This window comes from Ostrea edulis, chromosome 1, assembly GCF_947568905.1.
Source record: "Ostrea edulis chromosome 1, xbOstEdul1.1, whole genome shotgun sequence".
NCBI lineage: Eukaryota > Metazoa > Mollusca > Bivalvia > Ostreida > Ostreidae > Ostrea > Ostrea edulis.
Window position 1 is genome coordinate 106,709,718 of NC_079164.1, and position 19,497 is coordinate 106,729,214.

At 35.2% G+C, this 19,497-nt stretch overlaps 2 protein-coding genes across 2 annotated transcripts in view; one reads left to right on the plus strand and one right to left on the minus strand.

Annotated features, from left to right (window-relative positions):
* Positions 1-837: 837 nt before the first annotated feature.
* Positions 838-7,691, minus strand: LOC125667609 (39S ribosomal protein L18, mitochondrial-like). The gene is made up of 6 exons (XM_048901207.2): positions 7,538-7,691; positions 5,024-5,111; positions 3,014-3,091; positions 2,790-2,903; positions 1,204-1,315; positions 838-1,062 (listed from the first exon to the last, which is right to left on the minus strand). Exons 1-6 carry the CDS (start codon positions 7,629-7,631, stop codon positions 913-915), a joined length of 636 nt encoding a protein of 211 aa, XP_048757164.2. The 5' UTR covers positions 7,632-7,691; the 3' UTR covers positions 838-912.
* Positions 7,692-7,850: 159 nt separating this feature from the next.
* The window catches only part of LOC125667554 (notchless protein homolog 1-like), a 59,091-nt gene continuing 47,444 nt past the window's right edge, over positions 7,851-19,497 (plus strand). The window contains exons 1-8 of the mRNA XM_048901100.2: positions 7,851-7,944; positions 11,793-11,949; positions 12,680-12,900; positions 13,187-13,266; positions 14,159-14,235; positions 17,010-17,107; positions 17,316-17,352; positions 17,824-17,979. Of these exons, the coding sequence (XP_048757057.1) occupies positions 11,794-11,949; positions 12,680-12,900; positions 13,187-13,266; positions 14,159-14,235; positions 17,010-17,107; positions 17,316-17,352; positions 17,824-17,979 (825 nt within the window). The 5' untranslated portion in view covers positions 7,851-7,944; position 11,793. The remainder of the gene's footprint in view (positions 7,945-11,792; positions 11,950-12,679; positions 12,901-13,186; positions 13,267-14,158; positions 14,236-17,009; positions 17,108-17,315; positions 17,353-17,823; positions 17,980-19,497) is intronic.

Here is a 19,497-nt window from a genome sequence, read left to right on the forward strand (position 1 = left end):
TATGGATACAGATATTACTCTGAAATTTTGTCACAACCTTCCATTCAGAGAAATACATAATCAGTTCACATTTCAACTTGGTAGGTGTACCGTGACCCAATTTAGGACTAAAAGTTTTCTGGACTCATCATGGATAGATATTGCAACCTCTCTCTCAGAGAAATACATAATCAGTTCTCATGTCAAATAGATTGGTGCACCATGACATTAAGGCTTCTCTATTCAGAATATGTTCAATATCAATTCAGAGTGCATACAAGTTGGATTTCACTGTCTGACGGGCATTGTTGTACCATTTGTGGTACTCTTGTTGTTTGATGTTCTGATAATTACACTTATTACTTTTGTGTGATGTAACAAAATAAAAAAAAAACATACTAGTATTTCATTATGTTATCAAAATCAAGTGTCCTACAAAAAATAAATAAATACAAGTGGCAAATCTAAATGAAGACAGGGTTATGGGGGTTGCAAATCTATTTTGTGTCAAACATTTTAAACAAATATGGTCATTTTGGGGTTTGTAACCCCCCCCCCCCCCCCCCCCCCCATTATTTTAGGGCAGAAAGGTATCATCTTGGGTTGCAACCATACCCCATCTTTGAAAAATTTCTGGACTGGATCCACCCCTGCTACAATATATACAAACAAAAATTCAGGTCTAAACACATAGGTTGAAAAGTATGCCCCATCTTCAGTTCTTGATTCTGCATGTGGATGATGCATGTTGTCAAAATGTCTAACCCATCCCCATTTCAGATGTTAAAAGTGTTATCATGCAGTTGGGTTAAAGCAGTCATTACAAAAGTGAAGAAAATAAAATCAACAACTCATGGGAAAAAGAAATGACCATTTAATATGCCATAATATCACAATGAAATTCATAGAAAGAACACTTTTGAATGGATTGAATTATATGATCTGCACATCATCGGATCTCTTCCTCTCGCCCATTCGATTTTTGCCATCATAGTTCATTCCTGGTTTGAATTGTCTCTCTACCACCTCATCCTCTCCTATCTGAATTCCTGATTCCTCCAAAGTATTCAATATTGCCTTCACCTGGCGGAGATATTGTAAATAGTTAATGAATTCAAATGTACAAATGTGTATTTTCAAATCTTGCTAACTAAACAATATTTGTTTAACAATACTCTACATTACAGGTATAAAAATGGACCATTTCCAGTTAAAAGTACCGACCTTTTCCCCTCCTGGACTGACTGGGTCCCAGAATACACTAACAATGCCAGCTCTGTGACAGCGCTCTGCGAACACACGTCCAGTATTCACTGCTGCGGCAAAGTCTCTGCCACTAACAAAACAAAATGAAGGTGCCTCTTCTCAATACATATACATATTGCAGCTGAATTGTGCGGATCTGATCTTGTACACCGAAAGAAATTAAAACTGAGTTCTGTGCCAACTCTTCTAGTGTTTTCAATGACTGCTTCTGTTTGGATTCCTTGTCCTTATGTATATATTAACTATTTTTGGTTTACACAGACTGTCTCACTCCAGTATCAGAATATCCCCTCTATTTTCACCCCATATTGTAATTCAAAATCAAACTGTGGATCCACACAAATAAGCACATAACCATTATTCATGATATCTGAATAAAAACTCTTTTAAGATTATTCTTTAAAGAAAATTTTGTGGTGATTTTATGCATGATATAAATGTCTAATAAAACATGTCAAGAAGACTTAGGTAGATGTTTTAATTTTTTGAATAAAAATATATTGAATTATGAAAATTAAATACGTTATTTATAAATTTAAAAAAAAAAAATTTATTACTATTAAATTCTTCATGAAATATGTCAATTAGAAAAAAGATACCTAAAAAACACACACAAAATTCACATATAACATAATCCAAAGCTTGATCACTCTTTCAAAGTGAAATCATACTTGTATGAGATACTTTAATGAGCTGCATTGTAACAGGAAGAGAGAAAATGCAAAGAACCAGACCAGGATTTGAACCCGAGCCCTCTGAATCTCTAATCAGGTGCTCTACCAACTGAGCCATCTGGCCACTGGCGATCGAACCTGTCTGACCGCCACATTTCTCCTGCTTGAAATGTCTTTACACCTTAAAGACATCAACCCAGGATCTTAATCCCCTGTCAGAATTTTCACCTGTCAGTTCCAGGGGCTGGTCTACGGCACCAAATGTAACAGGAAGAAAGAAAATGCAATGGACCAGATTGGGACTCAAACCTGGGGCCCCTGGCGATCAAACCCATCTGAATGCCACAGAGCCATTAAATAAAATTCTGACACACGATCCACCTTAATATGCTGAAGGTGCCATATGATCTCAAATATCATAACAGCTTTTCCTTATGAACCCTTTATCTTTAAGAATTTCAGAAATTGATTTTACTATAATACCATGATGTTGAATAATCAGAATTGTTGAGTACTGTAATAGTAGAAATTGAGATATTCAGTATTTCAAATTTAGGACACAGTGTCCCATTTGGAGTTTGCTATGCTAAATGTATGCTATGCTATGCTAAATCCTGAACTTTTAAGCAAGATAGCAGGGCATTTCTGAGTAAAACATCATCAGGTGTATTTTCACCCCATTTTATTATAAGCTCAACTCTGGCTATATGAAGCAGGTTTCTGATATACGTTTTATTAGACTGAGAAGACTACAGAGCTAGAAAGGATATCTGTGCTAATTCCTGTTCTGAGCTCCCATCCGAGTAGGTACAAATTTTAACAAGATATGGGTAATATATTCATATGTTGAATGGTATGACGATGATTTACCTGTAGAGGAACTGCCTTATTGCCCATTCTGTGGATGATGCCGACACAACTTTCTTCCCTGAAGAGTGCTCCAAGAATATCTCCACTTTTGTGGCGGTGAGATTAATATTGACTCTGTGAAAAAACAATGAAATTCTTCAAACTTCAAGAACTACATTAATCTAAAAATGTTGAGTTAATACATAGGGGTAAAGTAAAAATGTTGAGATGATTGTTGTACTCACTTGTAATAAAAATTTCTTGTGGGTCTCTGAAATCTCCATCCCCTTCTCTTTGGTAAAATATTCATATACTCTAAGCAGCTGAAAGGAGAACTAAACTGTTGTTTGTCTGGCTCATTAGTCTTACGAGCTGGCAAACAAACGGTCATGTGCTTTGTAACTCAAGGATAAATGTATCAGTTCTTCTGTTCAACATTCCTATAAACACTTGCTGGAGTACAGTGTTCATGTACAGATTGGTAGTGTGGAAGATGATAAATTTATTTACTTGATTTCATCAAACATGTTGGCATACAATCAATCACATAAAGGAATGCATAATGTGACTCATAAGATTACTAAAAGTTCTTTCTGTTTGCAGTAAATATTTTAACAAGAGGCCAATGCACCACATCATTCACCTGAGTCACCTTGGCCCATATCTGAAGACTTTCCATATATATATATATATTTGTATGTAAAACCTTAGTCCCTATTGTGGCCCCAACCTACCCCCAGAGGCCATGATTTTTACAAACTTGAATCTGCACTATGCCAGAAAGCTTTCCTGTAAATGTCAACTTCTTTAGTCCAATGGTTCTTGAAAGAAGGGATCAAAGTTTTTCATGGGAATAAATAGAGAAAATCTTTAAAAATCTTCTTCTCAAGAATCACTAGGCCAGAAGAACTGACATTTACATGAAAGCTTCCTGACATAGTACAGATTCAAGTTTGTTCAAATCATGGCCCCCGGGGTAGGTTGGGGCCACAATAGGGGATCAAAGTTTTACATACAAATATATATGGAAAATCTTTAAAAATCTTCTCAAAAACTACTGGGCCATGAAAGTGGAAATTTACATGAAAGCTTCCTGACATAGTGCATATTCAAGTTTGTTAAAATCATGGCCCTTGGGGGTAAGATGAGGTGACAATAGGGGATCAAAGTTTTACATATAGGGACAATCTTTAAAAATCTTTTAAGTACTTGTCAAGAACCACTGAGCCAGAAAAACTGAGATTTACATGAAAGCTTCCTGACATAGTGCAGATTCAAGTTTTGTTAAACTCATAACCCCTAGGGCTTGGATGGGGCCACAATAGGGGATTAAAGTTTTACATAACTAATAAATAGAAAAAAAATCTTTAAAAATGTTCTCCTTAAGAACCATTGGGCCAAAGAAGTTTACACTTACATGAAAGCTTCCTGCTGACATAGTGCAGATTCACATTTGTAAAAATCATGGTCCCCAGGGGGGGGGGGGTAAGATGGGGCCACAGTAGGGGGTCAAAATTTTACATCCAAATATATTGAGAAAATCATTAAAAATCTTCTTCTGAAAAATCACTGGGCCAGAAAAGTTTACATTTACATGAAAGCTTCCTGACATACTGCAGATTCAATTTTGTAAAAAGCATGGCCCCCAGGAGTAGGTTGGGGCCACAATAGGGATCAGAGTTTTACATGCGAATATATAAAAAAAATTTAAATATGAGCCAAGGTGACTTAGGTGAGCGATGTGGCCCATGGGCTTCTTGTAATATATGTTCCTTTGTGAAACTTTAATCCCATATTGAGACCCCACCCGAACCCAAGGGATCACAAATTGAAAAAACTTGAACCTGCACTCTCAGAGGATGCTCATATATCAGTTAGACTACTCAAGGAATTGTTGTTCTTGAGAAGAATTTAAAACATTTTTTCCTATATATCCCCATGAAAAACTTTGATCTCCTATTGTAGCACCATCCAATCACCAGGAACCATGGTTTGACAATTTTGACACATCTTCTTTTGAATTTTCACACATTAAGTTCAATAGGGTTAATTAGATATGAAAATATATATTTCCTTGTATTCCCTTGACAAGGCGAGTTCAATGAAAATTAACAGGAAATTCAGGGGACCATCTCTATCCCTGCCCTTTTGGAAATGATCCAATGCCTCAAAAAGGATTGATACTCCACTCATAAACTATATATTTCTTTGTGATAAGGCAAGATGTGTTCAATGGTATGAATTGTATATTTTACCTATCATTCCTGTTGATGAATTCAGGATTTATTTCATAGTTTTTATTGTCATCGGAATTTCGTGCTGATGACAAAGATAAGCTTCGAGCTGAAAAACACAAGAGGGATAATATATCAGTTTCAGAGTTTATAATTTGTAAATTTACGACATGTGAGAGACTTTACATATATATATCATGTTATTACCATTAAATCTGATAATGAAATACTAATCAACCTTCTGTGGTACTATTGTTACATGTCAGAGTAGCATTTGAACATGCAGAGTTGAAATGCAAGCGATATCATTTCTACCTTTAATCTTTACTAAAAATAACCACAGGCACTTGAAGTAAGGATGGGGCTTCTTATATTCCACTGGCAGCCCAGAGTACGAATTTATTATGTGTCGTGTGATTGGTCCACGAATAATCCCGAGACTATTCGGATGATCCTTAGACTAAACAATGTCTGTGCAAACCAATCCAATCAATTCACACAAGATTGTGTCAAATAAAAGAGATGAGATGGGTTTTGAGTTGAAGAGACTTGTAGTATGACATCTTCCTGACCTGCCGCTCATCAAAATTCCTTAGGTAAAGCTGCAATTAATTGGAAAATGTGTCCAAAAATGGGGACCCCCTGTTTATTTACAAATTTTTGTTTCATACCTTGTATATTTTATTATATCAGTAGAAGGCCAATCTCTAAAGCCTACAGACGTCTTCACATGAGTGAAAGATTCTCGAGAGGGACATTAAACAATATTCAATCAATCTAAAGCCTACAAAAAGCGTGAAATGATTGCATAAATTGAAAGTGGGATGAGATAGACAGGGAATTCACACATTTAAGAGAAATTATTGCCACAATAAAAATTATCAAAAAGTGGGGGCATAGTTCATGTGCCTGTGAAAGACCCGTGAGGGTTTATAGTTTAGCAGCCACATATCTATGGAGCGCCAAATTAACATAAACTCAAATAATTGAAGATATCATCAATTCATTTGATGCGTGCAACAATTGAATTAAAGATCTCTTCAAATAATTAATGATGTCTTCAATTCTGAATTATTGCGTGCATTAATTGAATTGATGATATCATTAATTCTTCAGCTGAATTGATGCGCGCTTTAATTGAATTAATGATCTCTTCAAATGAATTAATGATATCAACAATTGAATTGATGCGCGCTGATTTAATGCGCGCATTAATTCAATTATTGCTCTCTTCAATTGAATTAATGATATCTTTAATTCATTTGAAGAGAGCAATAATTCTTTTAGAGAGAGCAACTATATAATTAAAGATATTTTCAATTCAACATATCCACAATTGAATTAATGATATCTTTAATTGAATTGTTGCTCTCTTTAAAAGAATTGATGCGCGCATTAATTCCTTATACAAAAGCATTGTAAATGATTTAAAGATATCTTCAATTGAATTAAAGAGATCATCAAATTATTTATACCGAGCTCTAAATTAATTATTGTGAGCAATAATTCAACTAAATTGATGCTTTCATCAATTGAATTGAAGAGAGCAATAATTGAATTAATGCGCGCATCAAATCTATTATTGTTCTCATTATTTGAATTAATGCGCACATCAATTGAATACGCCAGTTTCGAGATACAAACTCTTCTGTATAGGAGGTGCATTTAGTGGAACTTTGAATGCCTAAGTGGGACAGAGTGGATCTACAGCCAACGAGGAAGACGATGAAATGTATTAAAAGTGGCTTCTCTTTAAATATGTAAATGTGGGAAATACACAATATTATCTAAACAAATGTTTTACCGAAGTGGAAACATACAAACAATGTCATATTTGCAAGAAATATTTTGGATATGGTACTTATGACCAACGAAATAACGTGATAGGATAAGAATTATATGTATTTAATTACTCCCTAAATACTTGTCACTTACTTAGTTTGTGTATCAGTCGAATTCGGGTGATCAAACAGCGTATGAGAAACTTACTGAGTACATTCACTTACGCAGTGATGGGTATTTGTCCCACCCCCGCGTGTAAACAAATTCTTTCGCGCCTTACTATGTACGAGAGTTCTCCAAAGGGAAATAACTCGGACGTATCTCGAAACCGGCGTATTGAAGAGAGCAATAATTGAATTAATGCACGCATTAATTCATTTGATGAGAGCAATAATTGATTTAATGCGCGCATTAATTCAATTAAAGAGAGCAATAATTGAATTGATGATATCTTCAAATAATTGAAGATATCTTCAATTATTTGAGTTTGTTAATTTGGCGCTCCATACATATCATGGTGGTCTTATGAAAGAAAAATTGTGTCAGTTTTCAAACAATAGATATGATTTGCTATATAAAGGAATAAGTGAAAAAAATTGGAATATTTACTCTACTAACTAGAGTACCAAATGAAATTGTCCACTGTTTTAAATCTCTGCATATTTCGAATTTACTCTATCACGTCAAGGTATCAGTTTATTTTTCAACTTCAAAGGGCTTACGGGTTTATATTCATCATGAACACATACATACCAACTACATTACGAGATGCGTTTATAGACTGGCTTCTACAAAAGCAAGTTAAAGATGATGACACTTGGGAAATCAGAGATCTGCAATGTGACATTTTCTGAGTGATATTATTACCTTGAGCTATAACTTATTCTGAACCATGAAGAAGAAATATTTTGAAAGAAACATTATAAGAAAGACTAAAATATTGGACATGATGATAAACTATCGTGAAAATTCCGTAAGTGTTTAAATTTCAACAAGAGTAGTCCATGAATATGAAATTCAGGTTTTAGTATATCTTGTTTTCATAGACCAATTTAGAGTATGAACTAACACGCACTATGACAACCGGAAGCACGTGTTTCATTCAGTGATTGGGATTGTGAACGTGATTATTTTCTGAGGAAACACTCTTATAAGCTAAGGTAAATATATGCATTTTGTATCATGGTATTCAAGATTAATGAATTGTAAGCAATACAGACTTTGAATTGTTTTTATGCGTAAATAAAACCGATCGTACCATGGTATGCCGAGATAATTCGAGTTTAACAGATTTTGCCAATGAATACTAGTAATAATTGGAGAATTTCTTTTTTCGTTGGAGACTGTCCGTTTAATGGTTCGTAAGATGATGCACATAGACTTCTCTAGTTAGAATAATCTAACTGTGTCTCGGGACAGGCCCTCACATCGGGTCCGTAGGACATTATCATTTTAACGATAGAACATTCTATCTAAGACTTCTCACGTGCGTGTATATATGTGTATACACATGTAACACACGCATATAGTACATACACACACGGTGACACCAGGGTTGCAAATAACAGTCAAAAGTTTTGGGGCTCTCTTGGTCCCCAACTTTACCAACATTAATAGCCCACACAAATATTTTGGGGCCCACAGCTGTAAATAATAATTTTGTCATAAGCTTATCTATAAAAAAAAAAAAAAAAGGGACAAAACTCTTGTGAAAGTAAATTAACATGTTATTTTATTTCAATTCTTAATTCCATTTCCAGTTCATTTTAACTCTCATACACTGACCCTTCATCATCACTATCATATTCACTTTCAGTCTCTCCTACCTACACTCTACACCCTCATATTGTAAACTTTCATTCTTTAATTCATCTGCAATATTCTCTTCTTCCAAACTTTCATCCTTGATATCCTCTCTCTTAATAATATCAGTCCTCTCTGACACTTCATCTACTGTGTCTGTATTTACTAACCACAGACACCTGAAGTATGGATATTACTACCTGCCCCCCCTCCCCTCTTTTTTGGAAAAATTTTTGGGAGGCAATAATTTCTCTGAAATGTGTGAATTCTTGGCCAGTCTATCTCATTCCTCTTTAGATTGGTGTCAGGTCAATCCATCCCACAGTCGGTCCATCCCTAGTCGATCCGTCCCTAGATGGTCCGTCCCCTGGTCGATTCGGCCCATTTTGCTTAGTCGATTTGGCCTCTCGAAATTTTTTTTATAAAAGATATAATAAATGATTAATTGCTTAAGAAAAAAGGGATGTTTTTGCATGCATATTGCAGTTAATTATCAAAATTAAATAACTGTTGGAGTTAGGTATGTAAACAAAATTGTTTATACAACCCTTTGGCTCTATCATCTTCACAAAATGAGGGTTTATAATTTTTGTTTGAAGTGCAATAATCAGTATAATTGGTTATGAAAAGGTGTGCTCATTAATTAATATAAAAACATCATTATTTAATTTTGTACAGCACAATGTATAAGTGTGTCCATTAATCATTGTGAAAACACTTTTAGAGTTTTTATAACTACATTGTTGTGCAATCTTTGATCACTAATTGTGATCAAAGATTGCTTAATGGTTGTTTCATCATGAAATATGTTAATCTGCAATCAAGCCATAAATACTAAAGAGCATATTAAAGGATTACCTGGTGTCAGAGGAAATTCACAGATGAATTAAACAAATAATACTTGAAAAAATTATAATTAAAAAACATAGTAATTATTTTTTCTGGGCCGGATCGACTAGGGGACATATTAACAAAGGGACGGATAATCTAGGGACGGATCGGTAATGGGACAAATCGACTAAGGGACGGATTGATAATGGGACAGAACATCTAGAAATCCTTTAGATTCATGTAATCATTTCATGCTTTTTGTAAGCTTTAGAGATTGGCCTTCTACCGGTATGATAAAATACACAAAGTATGAAACAAAAATTTGTAAACAAACAGGGGGTCCCCGTTTTGGGGCACATTTTCCAATTAATTGCAGCATTACCTAAGGAATTTTGGCAAGCGGCAGGTCAGGGAGATGTCTTACTACAAGTCTCTTCAACTCAAAACCCATCTCATCTCTTTTATTTGAAACAATCTTGCGTGCATTGATCGGACAGGGCTTCATCTCTTCAACTGGCAGCCAAAAAGGAGGTCACAGAGTACAAATTTGTTGTACGTGCCGTGTGATTAGTTCGCAAAGACATTGCATAGTCTCGGGATCATCTGAATGGTCTTAGGATTATTCACGGACCAATCACATGACACGTTATAAATTCATACTCTGACCTGATTGACTCATGAGTATACTCAACTAGTTTCTTAATAGGAGCAAATCGGTTTACAAAATCGTGTTAACTGTCCCAACTTACTTTTATCGTATAAAATGAGCAAAAATTACTTTCATTCCTTATAATTTAATTAAGTATTAAATTAATATGTCTAATATCATTTGATGAATAAATAACAATTTTAAACAAAATATGAATTTTGTATGATGCGAACCAATATAGCCATAGCAACAAAATGGAAACAGAACACCCAAACGTATTGTGTCATAACGTCAGACCACCAGTGGAATATCTTTGTTTATACTGTTCTGTGATACTGTTCAAGAGTAAGGCAGATGTTATAATTACAGTTTATTTACAAATATACACATTATTACACACAACATTTATTTAAACTCCAAAACAGAACTGACTGAAACTTCAAGGTTTCCAGCCAAAATCATAAAGCACTGATAATGACCAACCTTAATCAGGAATATAAACAATGGCCCCTATATTCCCATGAGAACATCACCGACAACTAGTGTAGGATGCTGACAAACGTATCCCGTTACCCATTATCATGATTATGTTTTAATAGTACCGAGCAATTATTAGCTCCATGTAAGATTGTTGAAACGCTACCATGTGAAATGCTTAGTGCCTGCGCTATTTCTTCCAACCGAATTCGTCTATCAGAGTATACCAGATCCCGGACTTTTTTACACATTTCTTCGTCGGTGACATCCAGTGGGCGTCCAGACCTGGCTTCATCTTTTAAAGATGTTCTACCGCATTTGAATTCCCCTACCCAGAATTTAACCTGAGCATAAGATGGTGCAGAAGACCCATAAACATTGGCTAACTCGCCGTGTATTTCCTTGCCTGTTTTACCTTTTAATTACAAGTACTGAATTATAGCACGGTACTCAACTTTAGATGAAAAGCATGCCTTTGCATCACTAGCCATGTTTGACATTCAATATCTTATTAAAGAATGACTTGATACGTGTGCAATTTTGTACCCAGGTATAAAACATGTATTGAAACAAGGCCTGAAAATCATGACCATCTCGGTCAATCGGAAATTGGATAGGCTAGTCACTTATTGACTCGGTATCCTGGATATGATACCTACGACCAATGGAATTACGTGATATAAGAATAAATTCCATGTATTTAATTACTCCCTGAATACTTATCACTTCCTTAGTTTGTACATCAGTTGAATTCAGGTGATGAAACAGCGTATGAGAAAAATACTGAGTACATTTACTTATGCAGTGATGAATATTCGTCCCACTCTCCCATGTAAACAAGTTGATTTGCGCTTTACTATATATGAGAGTTCTTCAAAGGGAAATAACTCGAACGTATCTCGAAACCGGTGTATTGTTCATTAGCTATTAGCCTAACTGTTAGGCACTTGTCGTTAATTGGTTATTCGTCTGACTGTTGGGCACCGAATATTCGTCTGACTGTTGGGCACCGAATATACATCGGCTTTGACCATCATGCACATATTTTACACTGGCTCTTTGCAAGACATGGAACCTGACAATGACCATTGTTGTCAGATATTGTTTGTTTTGTGTGACTGTCTGTATCATTGCTAATGTGGAAGCAAAAATGCTCATGTATAGGTGACCTATTGCAATTGGTAGTTGTTGATGTGAGTTGTGTGTGCATCAACATTTGAACATAATTAAATTCTTCTTTGTTTGCAGTATGACGGAGGAGACAGACTCAGACATGTCGGATGAGAAGAGAATTCTGGCTCAGTTCAAGAGTGAAAATGGAGATGTTACAGGAAATGCATTTGATTTACCTTTGAATATCACAGCAGAGAAACTTCAGTTGATCTGCAATGCTATGTTAACCAATGTAGGTGTATACCATTCCTACATTCATGAACATCACCACTTTTATTCAGTGGGATTTGATTTGTTATTTGAATAAGAATATTTTATATCAAAATTCTGTGAAGTCCAATAATGACAAATAATCATGGATGATTGGAACTTATGATTCTACAGTGTACTACAATGTATACAGGATAAAATTAGCAACGTTCTAATTATTTTAGATGAGCATATTTCTTTAACCAATTTCTTTGACCATAAACATACTAGCCTTTTTGGAGAAGGCTTATATAGGCTGCAAGCCTGCTGCCTAATCTTTTTATGTTTCATACATAATAAAATATTGTTTAAATTAAACATACTAGCCTAATATCATTCTGCATGCAAAATATTTACAGTATTATAAATAATAATTCAAGAACGTTTGATTGCAAAAAAAATAATTTTGTAGATTGCCATTTTTAAAAGATGTTTAATTTCCCCTTGCTAGTATCAGATGAATATTTGTTTGGCAATTGTTGGCGATGACCACTTCATTGGCAAGAAAATTTCTCTTGGCAATAGGACGCATTTGTAATTCAGACATAGAGGGGTTTGAACCTAAATTCAACTCCCCAAAATCCAATTTATATGCAGGTATAAACAGTCCACTCTCTTGTACAGAATGTTGCACCAGAGATCTGTGGATTAATGATAAAATGAAGATGTTTGCAATACATGGAACTAAAATTTTGTATGTAAACTGATTGCAGGAAGATCCTATCCCATACTCCTTTTTTGTCAATGATGTTGAAGTGAGTGATACCCTGGTGAAGGCGCTTGACAATAAAGCCTTAGAGGACAGAGAGCAGGTCCTGGATATAGTGTATCTGCCCCAGGCTATATTCAGAGTGAGGGCGGTAACGAGGTGCACTAGTACCATTCCCGGCCATGCCGAGGCTGTCATCTCCGTAGCATTCAGTCCAGACGGACGGTATATCTTGCGACGTGTTTGAGAATTTTCCATTACATGTGATTTTATCTTTTTACATGCGTTTTGTATTGTCCTTTGTGTGGGGATGTAGCTGAAAATTTTCATCTGTTAAATTTACAGTACAAATTTGATTAATATTAATATAGGAAACAGTATATTGGCAGTTACCATATTCTATGTCCACTCTAAAGTAAATAGTTAGTCAAAATGTGCCACCACAACTTAACGGGTAACACATGCCTTCTTAAAATAAAATTGCATTTGTTCCGATTGCCTTCTGTTTCAGGTATTTGGCGAGTGGTTCTGGAGATACAACTGTACGTTTCTGGGATGTGCAAACGGAAACTCCTCACCATACCTGTAAAGGTAATAGGACTTGTGTAAACAATATGTACCTGTTAATATACACCCCCCCCCCCCAAACAGAATTTTGGAGTATATAGAAACCATTCTGTCTATCTGTCTGTCTTTTTTAGTCTGAACAGTAACAGAGAAATATTTTACTCAAAGATTGCTTCAGTGTCACCGAAGTTATGTAGAGTATAATATGATGGAACTAGCATCTCCATCCCAAAATTAAGGACAGCATTTAGGTCGAAGTGGAATTCAATGCAAATATGCTAAGGAATGCTTTATCTAACTCATTATTTGGATGCTGCATCTGCTTTAGAGACAGGTTAAGGACAATGTTTAGGTCTGTTCTTTATACCCCCCCCCCCCCCCAATGAAGTTGCAGAAGATATACTGAACTGACCTTGTTTGTCTGTCTGTACATCTGTAGACTCAAGATTAAAGTCTTAGTCTCTTTTCACCTTACTGCAAATGGAAATTAAAGCGGACTTGCTCATATGGCTCATCTTGGGATGCATTTTCCAACTTATGATGTGAAAACTGCATCTTACCTACATCTTGTGCTTCAACAGTAGAAAAGTATAAAAAAAAATTGTTCTCTATGCCATTACTGAAAAGTTGCCTATTGCCAAAGGATGCAAAATGAATTTGACCCATAGTCATTAAACAGGTTCAAAGAGAAAATTGTCTTTTTTTTTTATTCCTACATTTGCACTTTATTTAATTAATATTGTAGATGAAAAATGTTTGGAGCTCTGTTATTTAACCAGTTTAGTCATAAAAAATTTAACGTTTAAAGCAATCGAGGTTAAACTATTTGTTATTTGCTTTATGCAGGTTCGTTAAAGGCAAATCTAGTTCTAACTATTAAACCTAAAAGATACGTAATAAAATCCTTTTCTCGTAGGTCACAAGCACTGGGTGTTGTGCATAGCTTGGTCACCTGATGGAAGAAAGTTAGCTTCAGGTTGTAAGAACAGCCAGGTAAGTGTCACAATCGAGGTACTTCAGAACTTGTGGACTTCTTCTGTGTGCTAGATTTCAGGGGTCGAAATTAACTATTGATGTTCACTAGTCCGCAAAGCATTTCACTAGTCCGTCCAGTATATCATATTAAATGATCTTCATTTTATTCAATAGTATTTAATGAAACCAAACACATCACAGTTGCAGGCAATTCAGTTTCTGACACCTACAGAAGAAGAAAACACCATACTTTATTTTGCATTCAAGATCTTCAGAAGCATACAGTAACCTCCGGGTTAATCCTTTTATAAACGTCCATAATTACATAAGTGCGTTCAAGATCGATGTTCCCATTGTTTTCGTGCTCAGTTCTTAGAGTCACAGGAGTTTGAAATTTTATCAATTAAGTCAATAAAATTCACTCGATTGATCAAGCAATGAACTATATAGTGTTACGAACTCCTGTGTTAGAGTTGCGAATGACGAGAACATGTGCGCACAAACGAGCATGTTCTTAGACCACACTACTTGCATTCTTGCACCTTGAACCCGTTCTCCTGATGCATACTCGGCGTTCGGAATTGACAGGAATTTGTGCTCGTTCGAAGAACGGTAGTCTAGAACACACACCATGTGTTTGGAAGATCATGATGTCATAGTCACACAAACACTTAACCATAAGATCAAACATCTAAGATTTTATAAGTGAGAACATCATTCATAATTTACACTAGTAAATAACATTAAAATTTCATTACAAAAAGGTGAAATTAAGATGGATTATTTATACCCCATACATCGAGTTGTGGAGGGTATAATGTTTTTGACCTGTCGGTCCGTCTGTCAATCCTGTTCTTGTCATTGCAACTCCTCTGAAACCACAGATCAGAATTTCATGTTCACTAGACAAGCTACTCTCATCTTCATATTCACCAGACAAGCTACTCTCATCTTCATATTCACCAGACAAGCTACTCTCAGCTTCATATTCACTAGACAAGCTACTCTCATCTTCATATTCACTAGACAAGCTACTCTCATCTTCATATTCACCAGACAAGCTACTCTCATCTTCATATTCACCAGACAAGCTACTCTCAACTTCATATTCACCAGACAAGCTACTCTCAACTTCATATTCACCAGAAAAGCTACTCTCATCTTCATATTCACCAGACAAGCTACTCTCAACTTCATATTCACCAGAAAAGCTACTCTCATCTTCATATTCACCAGACAAGCTACTCTCAACTTCATATTCACTAGACAAGCTACTCTCATCTTCATATTCACCAGACAAGCTACTCTCAGCTTCATATTCACCAGACAAGCTACTCTCAGCTTCATATTCACCAGACAAGCTACTCTCATCTTCATTCACCTGACAAGCTACTCTCAGCTTCATATTCACCAGACAAGCTACTCTCATCTTCATATTCACCAGACAAGCTACTCTCATCTTCATATTCACCAGACAAGCTACTCTCATCTTCATATTCACCAGAAAAGCTACTCTCAGCTTCATATTCACCAGACAAGCTACTCTCAGCTTCATATTCACTAGACAAGCTACTCTCATCTTCATATTCACCAGACAAGCTACTCTCATCTTCATGTTCACCAGACAAGCTACTCTCATCTTCATATTCACCAGACAAGCTACTCTCAGCTTCATATTCACCAGACAAGCTACTCTCATCTTCATATTCACCAGACAAGCTACTCTCATCTTCATATTCACCAGACAAGCTACTCTCATCTTCATATTCACCAGACAAGCTACTCTCAACTTCATTCACCAGACAAGCTACTCTCATCTTCATTCACCAGACAAGCTACTCTCATCTTCATATTCACTAGACAAGCTACTCTCATCTTCATATTCACCAGACAAGCTACTCTCATATTCATATTCACCAGACAAGCTACTCTCATCTTCATATTCACCAGACAAGCTACTCTCAACTTCATATTCACTAGACAAGCTACTCTCAACTTCATATTCACTAGACAAGCTACTCTCATCTTCAACCTAGGCAGATTTAGTCAGAAGTTTGCATCCTCTGTAAACTGAATATCATTAGATGTGTAGGTAAATCTGTACATCGAATCAAATGCATTCAACATAATGGCTGGTACCTGTAAGAAAATAAAAGCATAAGCAACACAAACAAGGTTGTAAAAACCTGTGGACTTTGTCACCAGACTCTGCCTAGAAAACCAGCAGAACAATATTCAACGAAGTTAATGAAAATAACTTCTGTATGGATTCAGGGAATTTAATTGCACAGTGAGAGATATGGTAACAGTGAAAAATTCTCGAGAGGGACATTAAACAATATACAATCAATCAATATTACTTAAGTGATTTATTACTGTAATAATGCATTACTTATCTCAAAATCACAATCAAGGGAGACAACTCTTAAATTTACTTTTAAAAAATTCTATTTCCAGCAGGAAATTTTATATGATTATCGTTCAAAGAAACTATTGCACACGGAATTTTCTTTCTCAACACAGGACATTTGTGTACCCCAAACAAATCCCCATTTACTGATAATAGATTGCATGGCAATTACAAATCTCTGACTAAATTTGCCAAGGTTGAAGGTGAGAATGCTGGATCGGAATTCTTGGCTAACAAAGATGTCTCTGTATGAGCATTGTGTGAACCTTTTGTTTTTTGTTTTGTTGTGTTTTTAAGTGTTGAGGGAAAGCTCACTGATTCTACTAAAATTTATTTCCTAGAATATTACCACACATACAGTGCCAATTATTTTGTATTGAAGATCTGTGTATGGGACCCAGAAACTGGTCAACAGAAAGGGAAGACATTGACAGGGCATAAACAGTGGATAACATGGCTGGCATGGAAACCTTTTCATCTGTAAGAATATAGATTATGATTATTTATAAGTTTTAGAGTTAGTTACGTATTGTTTGTCTCTTATCAGTGTTATGTTAATTGAGAGTGGAAATTTTCCCTGGGTACATGTTTGAGATTTTGAATTACAAGACTTAGAATTGATGTATTATATTATTATTTTACAGCAATCTTTTCAGTTCCTACTGAATGTCTGTTTGTTTGATTTCAGAGATGCAGATTGCAGATTCCTTGCAAGCAGTTCCAAAGTTTGTTTCGATTTGAAATTTTTCTAGCATAGATAAAAGATAAAAAAAATAATAATATGGGCAATTGTCATTAGCATAAGTTCTTCTTACGTTTCTTTAATAAATATTTACAATCTGAAAAATTCTGCATTTTAGAATTGCTTTGTACTATTACTATAGTTATTGAGTCATTCAACTATAACAAGGCAATGAACTGTAACAGCTCAAATTTTGTCTGTTCACGATTAATAGTGACCTACTATAAAAGAGAACTTTATTTTCTCAGAAATTTGTGACATTGTCTTATCGCGAAATTCTTGTGAATATTTTAACACATATACATAGTGTTGATCAAGGTAGGCATTCTTGAAAAATCATGCCTCATTAATAAATCTCACAGTAATTAAGTCTCAGAAAATATCAATGATATATAGAAATTTGTACATAATGATATGATGTGAAAGTTTCACAATGATATCTGTTTGGTTGTAGGATGGCAGTGTAAAGATTTGGGATACTTTGATGAGCCAATGTCACATCACTTTATCAGGTCACCTGCAATCTGTCACATGTATCAAATGGGGTGGAGCTAACCTCATATACTCCGCCTCCCAGGACAGGACAGTGAAAGTGTGGAGAGCAGAGGATGTAAGTGGGCTTGTCTGAAAGAAAAAAATTATTCAGTCGTTTGTAATGAGTTGGGAAGTGTAAATAACAATACTTTGTTAACATGATTGATGGGATGCTTTGGGACATTTATAACTACTAATATAGATAAGATAAGATAAGATAAGTTTATTCCAATTTTGGGCCCAGAGGGCATAACAGTAAGACATTTTATAAAGAAGGAAATTCAAAAAAGAAAGAAAGTTTACAACATTAACTACAGGTTACATAGACTGCAAACTGCGTGTGGATGCAGCATGTTGGGGAAACAAGTACATACATATATGAATTGCTAATCATGTATATATACAAGTAGATGGACAGTATCAGTATTATACCAATATATGAATAATAAACTATAATGATATATTATGGCTTATACAAGATTTGAATATGACTGAAAATTCAGAGGAATTATACATACCTGATATGCTACATTAAAAAAAAATGGACCATAAATATTGCTCCAGCTGTATTTCTTTGTTGACATGAAATCAAATGGATTGTTGTCATTCTTTGCCCTTGAAAATCTAAAGCTTTATGAAAGTTAGAATGCTCTGAGTATATCTGTTTAGCAGATGCCAATGCAGCATTCATTACTAGGGCTGGGTATCGTTGGAAAATTTCAATACAATATGTATTGCAATACAGAGAGACGATATGCGATACGTATTGACGATACAATATATTTACACTTAATTTTGAGCATTAAAATGATTAAATAATGACAAAAATAAAGCTTCACCTATTCTTTTTGTTTCATTAGTGTTAGCTTGAATTAATCTATCATAAAACAATTGTGCATGAAATTATTAGCTATTTGCTTTTATCAATATTGTTAACATATTTTTCTCTTCATGAAAACAAGGGCATCCACATTCTCTGGCTTTGAACAAATCCTAATTGCTGATACAATATCTCCCTCTCTAAGTCAAAGGCAGCAGAGGAAATTATTTTCAGGATGAATCTGCACAAATGAATTATAACTTCATTTATTTGTTCATATATTTCTTCATACAAAAGTTGCGACTGCAGATCACGTTCGACTCTGATCACTACATACATCATTCATCAAAAGACTTCTCGCCATTTTTCTGGCAGTTAGCTTTATGATGTCATCGCAAATGTGTTGTTAAATTACTTGTACCATCAGAGCTTACGACCTCTGTTCCACAAACGTTACACTTTGGTTTTTTCAAGCTACAAATATGTAATATTTAAAAACTGAGACCACGGTATCGTCACCACGCGCACACTTTCGACACATGTTTGCGTTGTATGCAGTCATGGAGCAAATGACATTTAGATAGTTCGTTCGTATATTTTCAATTTATTTGTTAACTCCTTCATGAAATTTCGCTGTAAGATACGTTAGTAACCACTCTTAATATATTAAACGATACGGGACTCGCTGTATCGGTTATCATATCGCTAAAAAATACCAATGTATATCGATATATCAAGCCAGCCCTATTCACTACCTGTTCGCTTTTAGTTCTA

Coding starts and splice junctions, on each gene's coding strand:
- LOC125667609 (XM_048901207.2), bottom strand. CDS start 7,631: ATGTCACATTGCAGATCTCTGATTTCCCAAGTGTCATCATCTTTAACT. Junction 5,112..7,537: donor CGCATCTCGTAATGTAGTTG/GTATGTATGTGT, acceptor TGTGTTTTTCAG/CTCGAAGCTTATCTTTGTCA. Junction 1,063..1,203: donor TCAGTCCAGGAGGGGAAAAG/GTCGGTACTTTT, acceptor TATCTCCGCCAG/GTGAAGGCAATATTGAATAC.